This window comes from Oxyura jamaicensis, chromosome 4, assembly GCF_011077185.1.
Source record: "Oxyura jamaicensis isolate SHBP4307 breed ruddy duck chromosome 4, BPBGC_Ojam_1.0, whole genome shotgun sequence".
Classification (NCBI taxonomy): domain Eukaryota; kingdom Metazoa; phylum Chordata; class Aves; order Anseriformes; family Anatidae; genus Oxyura; species Oxyura jamaicensis.
The window spans coordinates 94,125,009-94,137,770 of record NC_048896.1 but is presented as its reverse complement, the minus strand read 5'-3'; the positions used below and the strand labels follow the sequence as shown (position 1 = coordinate 94,137,770).

The following is a 12,762-nucleotide window of genomic DNA, read 5'->3' as shown; positions in this document are numbered from 1 at the left end:
TACGCGTGTGAAGAAATCCTACCTGTATTTTTATCGGCCAGGTGAAATTGCTGACGTAAACAAAGAAAGTGATGTTTGGATTGTTGCGGAAATCAAATTTCTCATTGGAGAAGCTGTCCTTGTATTCTTTTATATTAGTTCTTGAAACAACTGGAATTTCCTCCCCAGCCTGCGTGCCAGCTGTTTTCAAATGTTAAGAAGTAACAAGAAAAGATGTTTCAATGCATATTTTAAGCGACAAATAAAAAGAGCCAATCATCCAGAATAATAACGCTATAAAATTAACCATTCATCTGAACATGACTATGTTAAGCTGCACCGCACCATTAAAATCACTGTATGCCAAAATATCACGTTCCTAAAAATTAAATGAGCTCCTCCACTGTTTCCAAAATACACCATTAAGATGGAAAAACACAGTTCCTTTTTAACATTTTACTTCTGCCCCCAAGCCTAGCATCAAAGAGCATTACATAGCAAGTTCATAGGTAATGGCAGACGTTTCCTCAATTAAATTTACATTTGTCAAAAACTGATAACTGAAGCAAGGGAGCAAGCAACTTAGATCATGTTAATTTTACCTGCAAAACTTGTTGACCAAGTAATATTGAGGTTGAAATTTTTAGATGCATTGATAAACATGTCCAGGTCTCTGTTTTGCTAGGGTGGGAAAAGAATAAAAAGTATTTTTTACTATAAGCGATTTTACTGTTTTCTAGCAAACCTTCACTGACAAAAAATCTTGGAATTTGTTATTTACGTGAAGCAAATACATCAAGCATCATCACATTAAGCAAATGACAGCCTACAAAACTATTTCCATTTTCTGAAAGCAGTATTCTCCTCCCCAAGGAAAGCATAATAAAGAACAAAACAAGTCATGTGCATAAAACAAGAAGAATAGATACACAAGGTATGTGTTGAACAGCAATCAAAACTAGAATTGCTCAGCAGTTGTTTAAACAACCGTAAAAAAATCAACTGTGGTTCCTGTGAAATTTTACCATGAATATTTGAAACTGCATGGCCAAGCAAAGCTGAAAAAATTCTTGTTGCTTTGTGGAACTGGACACATGTCACGTTAAAAGACCACCTCTGGAGACTCACCCTACTGTAAAACTCATCCTGTCCTTGGCCAGGAAAAGACAAACGTATACCCAAAGGGTGATGTTTAAAGAGAAAGTAGAGAATTTACCTCTTCGGGTGTCGCTACGAAGTTGATGGCTGTGTAATAGCGATCATCCTCTTGAGAAAGGCTGAAGGTGAACTGATAGTCAATGAGAAGAGTATCTGTAAGGAATGCATAGAGAGAGTCACCCCACGTCTTGGAGCAGAACAAACTTCTGCAAAGCGAGCCATACCATTACAGTACAGCACTCCTTGAGCACAGCTAGGAGTTGCTACGCTGCTATGAATGAGTCCAACCTATGCACGATCCCACACAAAAGGGACACACTCATCCTTGTGAAGTTATGCCTAAAGGGCTCAGCTGGAAGGTGCTTACCTTTTTCAGACTAGAGCCTCCAGTCCTAATCTGAACGACTGTTCATACACATACATTGAAAAAAAACCATGCCAAGACATTTACTTTTTCCATACTGCAGTACCTCCACATTCTTATGGAATACTAGTAAAATAAAATAGTCTCTATAATCCCCGTTTAGAAGGGGATTAAGTTCCACACCTGTTAAGTTTCTGTACACCAGTGGAGTATACAAGGGAGGATGTCTACGTAGCAGCTGCTTGGTCAGGATCTAGCCCCCAACCTGCTCTCCATCACATGGCAGGACCACCTTTTGGTCTGCCAGTGTGCCCCGCTGCTCATGTCTGATTAGGTTTTGGGTATCATCTCTGGTAACTACAGTGCACAACCAGCTTTGGGGATACATCGGTATCCTTATATTTCAGTATCCTTTTCTTAAAGCACAGTGTTCTGACCTGTACACAGTCCCAAAGCCATGCAGAGATATTCCAAGCAATAATAAATACGAAGCTATACAGCAGGTAGTATTTTTCTCTTAATGCTCTCCCTTGTTGGGTAGACATGGGCTAGACAAGCCTCTGATGTATACCTACAACTTTTATGAAGCACTACGAGAGAAATTTCCAAAGAAGAAAATCAAATGAGCCTGAAATCGTATAGCACAAGGTTGTTCTTGCGAGAGTTGTAAATTTCTTTTCCCCCTTTTTGTCCGCTTTACCAGCAGTGCTATTAGCACCAATGAGGTGGGTCATCCTTGCAAATAGATTATCACGAGATGTCATCAGTGTCCTTGCTTCGCTACGCAAGCAGACTTGAAATTTGTTAAATAGAGCACGTTGCCAATTTCTGCGTTTCACAAAAATACTATCTGAGACTTGTACCTTTATGTAATTTAAGATTATATCTGTCCACGCTTGCCAATGTGCTGATTGCTAGTATTTGCAAATAGAAGCTGGAGAGTTTCCATTAAGTACTCTGAATCTTGGCAACGTATCTTTGAGTTGCACAGGAATCCAACTGTTCATTTCAGAGGAAACATGGCGATTTTGAAGCCTTACCCATTCTAACGTGGAACAAAATTTAAAATGAAAAATAAAAAAAATCATCGTATTTGGCACTAACGAAAAATCTAAAAACATGCCTTGATTTTTACTTACTTAGGTATATCTCAAATTATTTTCCAGAAAACCAGATTTCTTTTCAAGGTCATGTGGAAAAAAAAAATCAAATATTTTGTTCTGAAAGTTCCAATTGCAACAAAGACTGTATCGAGAAGAGTGCTGGTTTTCTTTAAACAATACTTTCGTGAAAGCTGAAGTTTTCAAAAAGTATTTTCTAATCCTATCGTTAATCCCTTGCATTTTAAACTGATCTGAGGCAACTGAATTTTAAATATATTCCCAACGTCATACATTTGTTATCTACAAACAAAATCCCAGCCATACTCACAGTAACATGTTCCTTTAAGCGGATTTCCCTGATATCTGTTTTCAACTTCACACCTAAAGAAAATAAATATTTTTAATTAATTTTTTTCAGATCTATTTATTCCCAGCCACTAAAAATCATAAACCGCCACCTGTTCCAATACAGTACCCGACTAAAAATAAAAGATGCAGGTCTGAGCTGTACTGAGTTTCTTAAGAAATTATGTAAATCTCCAAGATCCCTGCAAAACAAACTATAATGCCATTAAAATAAAATACAAGATTATGGAAATTAACTTCTGCATCCACTTGGAGGGTACTTAACAGTTCTTCACAATGGATGGAATTGGATTGCTACAGTCAAAACCTAAAGGTTCCATTTACATTTATGTCCGTTTTAGGATTTAGTCCTATGAACGTTTACTCATGTGAGTAACGCTTCAAAAATAAACCTGGCAATGCAATTATTTGAAATGAAATTATTTCCACTAAGATGGCATTAAAAGCATTTCTGTTATGTTACAGAGAAACCTCCAGCAAATTTGTTGCTCTGAAATTAGCTCCATTAGAATGCTTGAATGTCAAAGTCTTATTTCAGATATATTTATATTCCCCCAGAACAGGGACTGAAGATCTACCAATTAAAAAGTAACTAGGATATAGTAAAGGCTTAAAACAAAATGGTGTGCACAGTTCGGGGGGCAGGGGCATTATTTTTCACCCCATCCATCCTGCATGACAGTTGAAACGTTCTTAAAATAGAAACCTTCGGGAAATCATTTTGTTCATGTTCTCCCCCCCAGGGGAAGCACGGCTGGCTGCACAGTCAATGAAGTTAGTCAACTGTCAGCAGGAAGAGATGAGCAGAGACATCATAAATACAGTCATTAAAAAATGTAAGGGGTTCCACGCCAGTATGTGCGTGGCCTTGTGATTTCAACTAACAAAGTGAAAGGAACTCACAGTTGACACTCGTCTCCTTTTATTCCCTTGGTGGTGCAGAAACATTTCCCCGTGTTCGTGTTGCAGACAGAGGCATGGCCGTTGCACTTGCAAGCTGTTGAGCAGAGGGGGGGGGGGGGAAAGGATGCAATGTTGAACGAAGGAAAACAGATTTGAAAGCAATTAAGTCCTTTAGATGCCAAACGGCGATACATCAGCAATTAAAGCGTACATGGAAACTCTTCTGGTACTCTGGTTCCTTCTGCTAAAAATAAAGCCGTGTGTCAACGCGGATGGAGTGCAGGTTGCAGGACTGATGTTTTGTATGCAATCACGATCCAACTGGGCTCTTTTTTTTAGAGTCAAAAATCTAACTTCCTCTCGTGTTGCTAGATAGCACTAGGGATATCGTAACTGGTAAGGAAAAGATAATATTTGGAATAATTTGGGGCTCGCTAGCACATTTCGCTCAAACTCAAAACTCTTGAGAGAAAACTGTGATCACAATTTTTTGTAAGTAAAGCAAAGCTCTTGGTGCCTTTAGGGCTGTTTCTAGAAATAAATAGGCCTTTGAGAAAGTACTGTCATCAAAGGAAGTGCATCTGCAGTGTTAAACCTCTGGTGCTGAGAACACGATGTCCATGCTGAACGCACGTTGCAGTGAGTGCCCCAGCGCACTTTAGAAATAGATTTAGCCTGGTCTCACAAGCTGGATGCCCCCCGGTCGTGGCTAAAGCAAATCAGACAACAGCAGGTTCGTGGCATGCCCAGAACAGACCAGCTCCGTGTACTCTGCAACTGCTTGAGATATGACCCCAAGCGTGGCAATGCGGGCGTACGGGAGATTTGCTTCAAAAGAGCGCTCCCGATTCAAATTAAAATGCTAATGCTGCCACGCTTCGAGACCTTTATGCATGAGGAAGTAGTGGAAGCACATAAAAAACAAAACAAGACAAAGTTGTCTTTGAGGTAATCTTGACTCTAATTAAAATAAGGGATGGAAGAACTTCCAGGTGGTAGGTGCCTTTCAGGAGCTGTTCTGCCAATGATCTGGAAGATGCGTTCATCTGGAGCTGGGTACGGCAGAGCACGCAACATCAAAAGGGAAAGAGTCACAGAATCACAGAATTGTAGGGGTTGGAAGGGACCTCAAGAGATCATCGGGTCCAAGCCCCCTGCCAAAGCATATAGCAAATTGCCCACGTAGGTGTCCAGACAGACCCTGAATATCTCCACAGAAGGAGACTCCACAACCTCCCTGGGCAGCCTGTCCCAGTGCTCCGTCACCCTCACCGTGAAGAAGTTCTTTCGCATGTCGGTGCGGAACTTCCTGGGCTCCATTTTGTGGCCATTGCCCCTTGTCCTGTGCCCACAAACCACTGAGAAGAGGTTGGCCAAATCCCTCTGTCTCCCACACTTCAGGTATTTGTGGACATTGATGAGATCCCCTCTGTCTTCTCTTCTCCAGGCTGAACAGCCCCAGGTTTCTCAGTCTTTCCTCACAGGGAAGATGCTCCAGGCCCCGTACCATCTCTGTGGCCCTCTGCTGGACTCTTTCCAGGAGATCCCTGTCTTTTTTTGTACCGAGGAAGCCCAGAACTGGGCACATTCAGAGTCCATGAAGAGGAGATCCCTCAGTGCTTGCTGGAAACAGAATGCTTAAAGGCTGGTGTCTCCTCATTCAGAAACAGGGAGATGAGTCATAATATCCTAGGATGGTTTGGGTTGGAAGGGGCCCTAAAGCCCACCTAATTCCACCTCTGTCATGGGAAGGGCCCCTTGCCCCCAGCCCAAGCTGCCCCCAGCCCCATCCAGCCTGGCCTTGGGCACTGCCAGGGATGGGGCAGCCACAGCTCCTTGGGGCGGCCTGGGCAGGGCCTCAGCACCCTCATAGCGAAGAATTTCTTCCTAATATCTAATCTTAACCTACCCTTTCTTAGTTTTAAACCATTTCAAGGTATGTGCTACAATACTCTCCATCCTGAATACTCTTGCCCACCTTGGAATTTATTTATGGATCCTTTTGATGTCTTCTTTGTATCGGCATGTAACGGGAGCTATGTTGTATCAGAGATGCTTAACTGTGCTTCTCAGATGTGGATGAGTGGTTTCCTAGCAGCAACACGGAACAAAGTATGAAGAAGCATAAAGGGCTATTGTGGAAACAAGTAGATGGAACGGAGATTTGACAAAATAATTGTATTCTGTGAAGCAAACACGCTTCTCATTAGCGGCACTAAAAAACTAATTCTTAATCCTATTGAGCATGCCTTGTACTTCCTTCTGCTTTGAAAAACGTAAGCAGAAATTTGTTTGAATGTTCAACATGAATGCACGCAAAGATAAGGAGAAATTTCAAGTTTCCTGTTGTTTAGATGAAGATCACTGTATCTAGAGCACTAATGCTTGGACCTTCCTCGCTCTGCTCTTTAGCCACGTGTTTATTGAGAAGATTTAGCACTCAAACATCTCTATTTAAAGCAACGACCTTATTTACCCATTTTCCTATGAGCCTCATTACTGGCGATCATTCGCTGAAGGAGCGGAACGTAGAGAAGAGAAATGTTCTCAAGGCTATGGGGTTTGGAAAGAAACTAGTAACAAAACATACTAAAAACCCTCAGTGGAGTCTGAAAGCTAACCCCCAGAATCTGATGCTGGAGCAGAGAGCCACGATAACTGGAAATGGCTTTTTGACTGGGACTCATGGAAAGAACCTGAATGATGAAGCAGAACCACCCCGCAGCGAGTCTCCTTCCCCCTTCTCCAAAAACCATGGGTCACGGATTTGCAGAGAGGGCGAAGGGGGTCACCTCTCCTCCTCCCGTGTTTGTGCTGGGCCAGCACCCTGAGGGCAGCACCCACCCGCCTGGCACCGCGCTTCCACGCCGAGTGCTTCAGCTGTCCTCCAGGCAGCCCGGGGGAAGAGGCAGCCCCGTGCCACCAGCGAGCGACCCACGGGGGCGTCGAGCAGCGCTGCCGCAGCAGCGATCTGATTCCAGGCAGAACAGCGCCTTCCGTTCTCTTGCAAATAAACTCCCTTATCTACCGCTGGCATATTTTCGTGGGGAACTTTAATCAGAAAATTCAAAAAAAATAAAAATAAAAATCCTGAATGCGGAGAAAGCACCTTGCAGCTATTTTTACATTTGATGTGCTGCATTTCCTGCCCTTCCTGATTAACACCGCTCCGCGTCGGGCACTTCCTAAAAGCGGCTGCTGAGCAGCGATTTACCTGCCATTTAGTTGTTATCTGCCCGGCTCCACAAACACCAATGCCTGTGATGATACGCAAACAATTCTTCCGGAGGTGACTGCAGTTTGTTAAAAACTCTTAAATACAAGCGATACAGCCAAGTTCACCCGCCCTGGTGGCACGGAGCAGCAGGAAAAGGCATCTTATTGCATCCAGCCTGTCCTTCCTTGTCCTCCTGGGCTTTCCAGGTGCATCAGCATCCCTTCCAGCTCTGCTCAGCCTTGCCTGTTTGAAAGGCTACTGCTGTCCCTATACGGCTGCTCGGCCTCCTCGTATCTCATCAGAACTGGAAAATACCGAACACCGACGTTACACCAGTACGGAGTCTTTATTTTGAGGATATTTATGATCCCCGTGTTGCTGGGGCCATTGGGTTGGTGCTGCAGATCTGCACAAGGACTCTCATGACGCGTGCAAAAGCACAGATGCTTGTACATCAGGATGGAGCGCACCGACAGCTGTCTGCGGCACAGATACGACCACGGGCTCTCATCCAGAGCAGCACACAACACTGCACATACACGCCCAAGAAGAGTGGGATCGGCACAGCGCTAATGGGTAAGAAAGGAGAGACCACAGCTTTGAGGAGAGAGAAAGCAGGAGTTTGCTTTGCTGCCCATCAGCTGATCCTCATCTGAAGCATTTCCCTCTGGAATCCTTTTCACGGAGCAAAGAAATGACCCATCGCCAGCAGTCACTCCGGCTGCATCAGATAGGATGATTTCCTCTCGCTTTCCCCCTTCTGATCCATGTCGGTCTTTCTGCCCAGCTTCCTGCCTCCCTCGGTCTTCAGCCATCCCAGTAAATAGCATTAAATCACAGCAAATTAAAAACCTGGGCCCAAAGCACTTGAGAGCAAAGCACTTTTGACATGAGCTACTAGTTTCATCAGATAGAGAATGAATGCTGTTCCACAGTCTCTCAACACATTTTCTAATTTCTTTTTCAGGCATCTGGATGACTTTAGCCTATCATTCGTTATCTCAACAACAAACTATTTTTGGACAATCCTCGTAAGAAAGAGTCCAAAGTAACCTACTCTTGAATTTCCACACGCACAGAAAAGCAACAAATACGAAAAGGCACATTGTGATCCAATGATTAAACCTGAATGCTCGGAGTAGGATTTTATATTTTCTCATGCCAACTCCGTCTCAGTGTATTCATTCCCGCACTTCAAATTATCGTCATGCAAAATGAGTTTAAGAATATCAGCAGTATTTAATCTTGCAGATAACGTTTTGAAATAAAGTGTCAGAGACGCACCTTTTCCTTTGTAGCAGTGTCATTGTGCTGTCATAAACTCATACCCCAGCTACTCCAACACCCTTTTCTCTACGCAGGGCACCCTTCCCCACTGCCACCCATTCAGAGCGCAGCTGCTGACTCCCACCTTGAACTTGCAGTAAACAGATAAATTTCCAAATACTTCTTTCCTGGGTCGCCTCCATACTAGGAAGGAGCAACTCAAAGTCTTCAATGCCCCTTTATTAATGACCTTCATTTATTCTTCCAGGACGCATACACACCACCCGCACTCATGTCACAGAAGCACCGTTACTACTCTCACACCAGACAACGTTATTTCTGTTCTACCTTCCCCACCGTCGTGTCTAATTACAATCACTCCACCTAACCAGATGCCATTAAAGCTCTTTGAAGCAAGAACCATCTTCCCTTATCCCCCGCTTATCGCCTATCCCAGCTGGATGCTGGTTTAAAACTGGTGTCTCCATGCGGCAACGCTACAAAACTTGCAGCAATTCTGAACAATATTGCAAGGTTCGAGGACAAAACTCCAAATCTCAGATGTTTATTTCTCCATATTATCAAGGAGAACTTCATGGGTCCTTCAAGAAAGAATTCTTTCCGTTTTTTTAAATGGACGTTACACAATTGAAAAAGTACTTTGTGTCAAAGAGACCCAAACTCTTTGCAAACCTAAAATTCAATTTTACAAGGGATCACTTAATCCTCGACTGAAACCCAGCCAACCCCTCAGTGAAATATGGCGATCCTTTTATGAAGCAGACATCTATAATAATAAATGCACAAGACATTAACCAAATGTAATAGAATGCAGAATTTAGATAAGCAGAAATTTGTCCAAGACGTTGGGATTAACGCTGTTCCTTTTCAAAACAGGACTGTCAAACACTAAGCCCATTTCTCAGTGTGGTCATTTGAAGTTTACAAAGGCGGGTAAAAATCATCTTAATGTCAAAGAATTTCATCAAGCAATTTCTGTATCTTTGATTTGAAGAAGCAAGGATTGTGCCTTGCTCGCAGGAAAGAAAAAATGTATTATCAGGCTATAATTTCAGTTAATATAGTAGAGGAATGAGTGAAGAGCAAAAAAACAAACATCAGAGACTCCAGCAGGGGAAGACTTAAGACGTCACTTACGCTGGCACGTTCCCCCGTTAGTAGGATCGCCGTAGTAGCCAGAGATGCAAGTTTCACAGTGCTTGCCAGTTGTCAGATTTTCACACTTCTCACAGATGCTTTCATTTACACACTTACTGTGCCCGTTACACTGGCAGGCTGAAGAGAAAAGAGAAGGATGAGTATTTGTGCTCAAGTACAGCATGTCACATAGCATTTCAGAAGTCTGTGCTCCAGAGAGCACTTCATACAACTGCCGAAGAAGCTCTTGCAGTCTTGCTACAGATAGGTGAAATCAAAGAGAGGCGTGCGCAGAAAACTTGAAATTTAAAGCAACGCACGGTAAGCTGAGCTCCAAACAGCTGCGTGAATATTGGACAGACCGGTCTGGAAACTGCAAGTGGGATAGGTATACAAGGAGGAATGGGGAAGAGAGGTTTTAGCAGCAGTTCAGTAATTTTATTCTATATATTTAGTGTCAAACATTTTATTTCAGCGTCTCCCTAAGCATTACTAAGAGTTATCCAACTTTCAGGGAAAGAACAGTCTTTTCTTTTTAAGAACTCCAAAAACAAGTCACTAAATAAAAGTTAAAAATTGCAATTAAGGCTTGAAGAGAGAAAACATCTCACTAGAATAATGCATGGATTAGGGGAAAAAAAAACATAGCTAAATCTTCACAAAGCAAAACTCTAGAGCTTGCCTTACCTTACAACTTCTTGCATCTCAAAACGTGTTATTTCTCATGTGTCTTCCAAGCTCTTTCTCTCCCCCCACGTGGGAACACAAACATCACGAACTTCTTATGAAGTCGCTCGCCTTGCATTTAACTTTTGCTACCGGTTTTGTCTGAGCAGTTCAAATTTACTCATTTACCTGGGCACTGAATAAAGGACCAGTTGTACTTGTTGTCGGCAGGACACATGCTGACATTAAGGACAGGCTCCAAGCTGTGCTTCCCTGTGGCAGACGGGGTTGGCATCTTGACGGGACCTCGATAGGAGCCTTCGATGCACTTGCCCTTGCCGGTGTTGCTGGGGTCGGTACACCACCCACAGCCCGGCTGCTCCAAACAGTGAGCGCACGTGCAGTAGCCTGAACAGTTCTCAGCTGTAAAAAAAAAAGCAAACATCAAATTGTGACATAAGTCACTGCCTTAAAACACAGGGAACAGTGAAAGCAGAACGATTTGCATATCTTTGGTGACCTTCAGTATTTCTCTCCCCGAAGTCTGTAAGTATTTTTTCAGAAACTCACAGCAAGAAGTGTATCTGTTCGTTTCTAACAGCACATTTATTCCAGAATCTAAGATAACTACCAAGACTGAGCCAAGCAGTGACTTATGAAGCAATGCAATACATATGTAAGGTTTTTCTAACCAATACAACCCATCAAAACCAGAGCTGAATGTTCCCACCTACAAAACATCTCTGCTTGATCCACAATGGGCCAGACTATAAATGAGCTATCCGGAAGCAAAGACTAAAAAAAAGTCAGTTTACTTGTTTTGACTATCTTTTTACCGTGCATTTTATTATCACACGCTACCATTTCAGGTTTTTATCCAAACCTGAAAGCACAGAGCAGAAATACAGCACCCATCTTAGGGTGCTCAGAGGGCCACGTGCAAATCTGCCAGCAACTGAATCGGGGAAAATGCACTGCTGCCCTTTCCCGGCTCCTTTCTCACGTGGGATTGCACTTCGGGGATGACAAATTCTGTATACGTGCAGAAGTTTTTCTATTCCTTTCCAAAAACCATCTTAAAAAATATGTAATGTCACAGGTTCCAAGGGTGTGGGGGCGGGCAGGGCTCCCCTGTCCCCAGCAGGGCCCCCCCCGGCAGATTCTGTGTTCCACGGAGCAGAATTGCTATCTCGTTCGTTAAGTGGGCAATATTTGCCTTTAGAACACAAACAAACAAAAAGCCACAGTAGTAGAAAAACATTTTTTTTTTCCATTGTTTCAGCCTACTCGTCTCCTGCCTGATGCTTCCTCCAACTTTTGACCTCTGGCAGCATGGGAAGTTCCCACTCTCATCTTCAAGAGTCACTTGAAACTAATTTTCTCCATCTCTTGTTTTGCAACACGCTGTCCAGGCTTATTCTCAGCAGCTTCCAAAAGTTCACAGAGCAACTACAGGAACTCAGAGTGCCCAGCATCCCTCCTGTGGAGCACACACGCTCTGCTGCCCCGAGAACCCCGGCTGTCCTGCCTCCTCTGCCCACACATGGCTCCTAAAGAATTCAACATAAATTAATTAAACAAAAATGTCCAGCCACGTTTTGAATTTCTAGGCTATTTTCCTCCCGGTGTGAAAACAGAAAGCAACATTTCAAAGTGCCATAAATCTTTTACATTTTCCTCTCCTCTATCTAAAAAGAGAAAAAAAAAAATCATTTATTTAAAATCAGAAATCCCTACTGTGGGATATTCACTGACAAAACTTCACTCGTGTAAACCGTAATTTGGATTTGATGAGCTGGTATTAAATTAACATGGCTCAACATACGAATAAAAGAGATACAGAAGATATGCAAGAATAAGTTAATCACATGAAATTATGTAGCAGCTTTAATTTGAAGGCTAGGGATTCAAATAATGAAGCAAGTACATCTCCCTCTGAAAAAGCTGAGATTTCATCGTCTGAGCTGAAAGTCTAGACTCTCTGCTATTTGGTTGAACTGATAGTCCCTGTAATCAGGACCCAATTCTCTTTAACTCTTCCCATGACACAGAGGATACTGCAAGACTGAGCTGCATACTCCAAGCTCCTGGGGTCATGGAGTTGTTATTTTTGAATACAGCTGTGCAGGAAAATGGACGTGCAGAACTCTGCCAGCAAACATCTACAAATGCAAGACTTCAGCACACCCGCTAAGATCACAGAATCACAGAATCGAAGGGGTTGGAAGGGACCTCAAGAGATCATCGGGTCCAACCCCCCTGCCAAAGCAGGTTCCCTACAGCAGGCTGCCCAGGTGGGCGTCCAGACAGGCCTTGAATATCTCCACAGAAGGAGACCCCACAACCTCCCCGGGCAGCCTGTTCCAGTGCTCCGTCACCCTCACCATGAAGAAGTTCTTTCACATGTTGGTGCGGAACTTCCTGGGCTCCATTTTGTGGCCATTGCCCCTTGTCCTGTCCCCACAAACCACTGAGAAGAGGTTGGCCAAATCCCTCTGTCTCTCACACTTCAGGTATTTGTAAACATTGATGAGATCCCCTCTCAGTCTTCTCTTCTCCAGGCTGAACAGCCCCAGGTCTCT

General features: G+C 43.3%; 1 protein-coding gene across 2 annotated transcripts in view; it reads right to left on the bottom strand.

Annotated features, from left to right (window-relative positions):
- ATRN (attractin) overlaps positions 1-12,762 on the bottom strand; it is a 144,754-nt gene that overhangs the window by 65,181 nt on the left and 66,811 nt on the right. For both annotated transcript variants that reach the window (XM_035323502.1, XM_035323503.1), the window contains exons 18-24: positions 10,370-10,603; positions 9,515-9,652; positions 3,874-3,967; positions 2,933-2,985; positions 1,196-1,290; positions 582-660; positions 23-180 (exon numbers count right to left, since the gene is read on the bottom strand). In XM_035323502.1, coding sequence (XP_035179393.1) covers positions 23-180; positions 582-660; positions 1,196-1,290; positions 2,933-2,985; positions 3,874-3,967; positions 9,515-9,652; positions 10,370-10,603 — 851 coding nt within the window. The remainder of the gene's footprint in view (positions 1-22; positions 181-581; positions 661-1,195; positions 1,291-2,932; positions 2,986-3,873; positions 3,968-9,514; positions 9,653-10,369; positions 10,604-12,762) is intronic.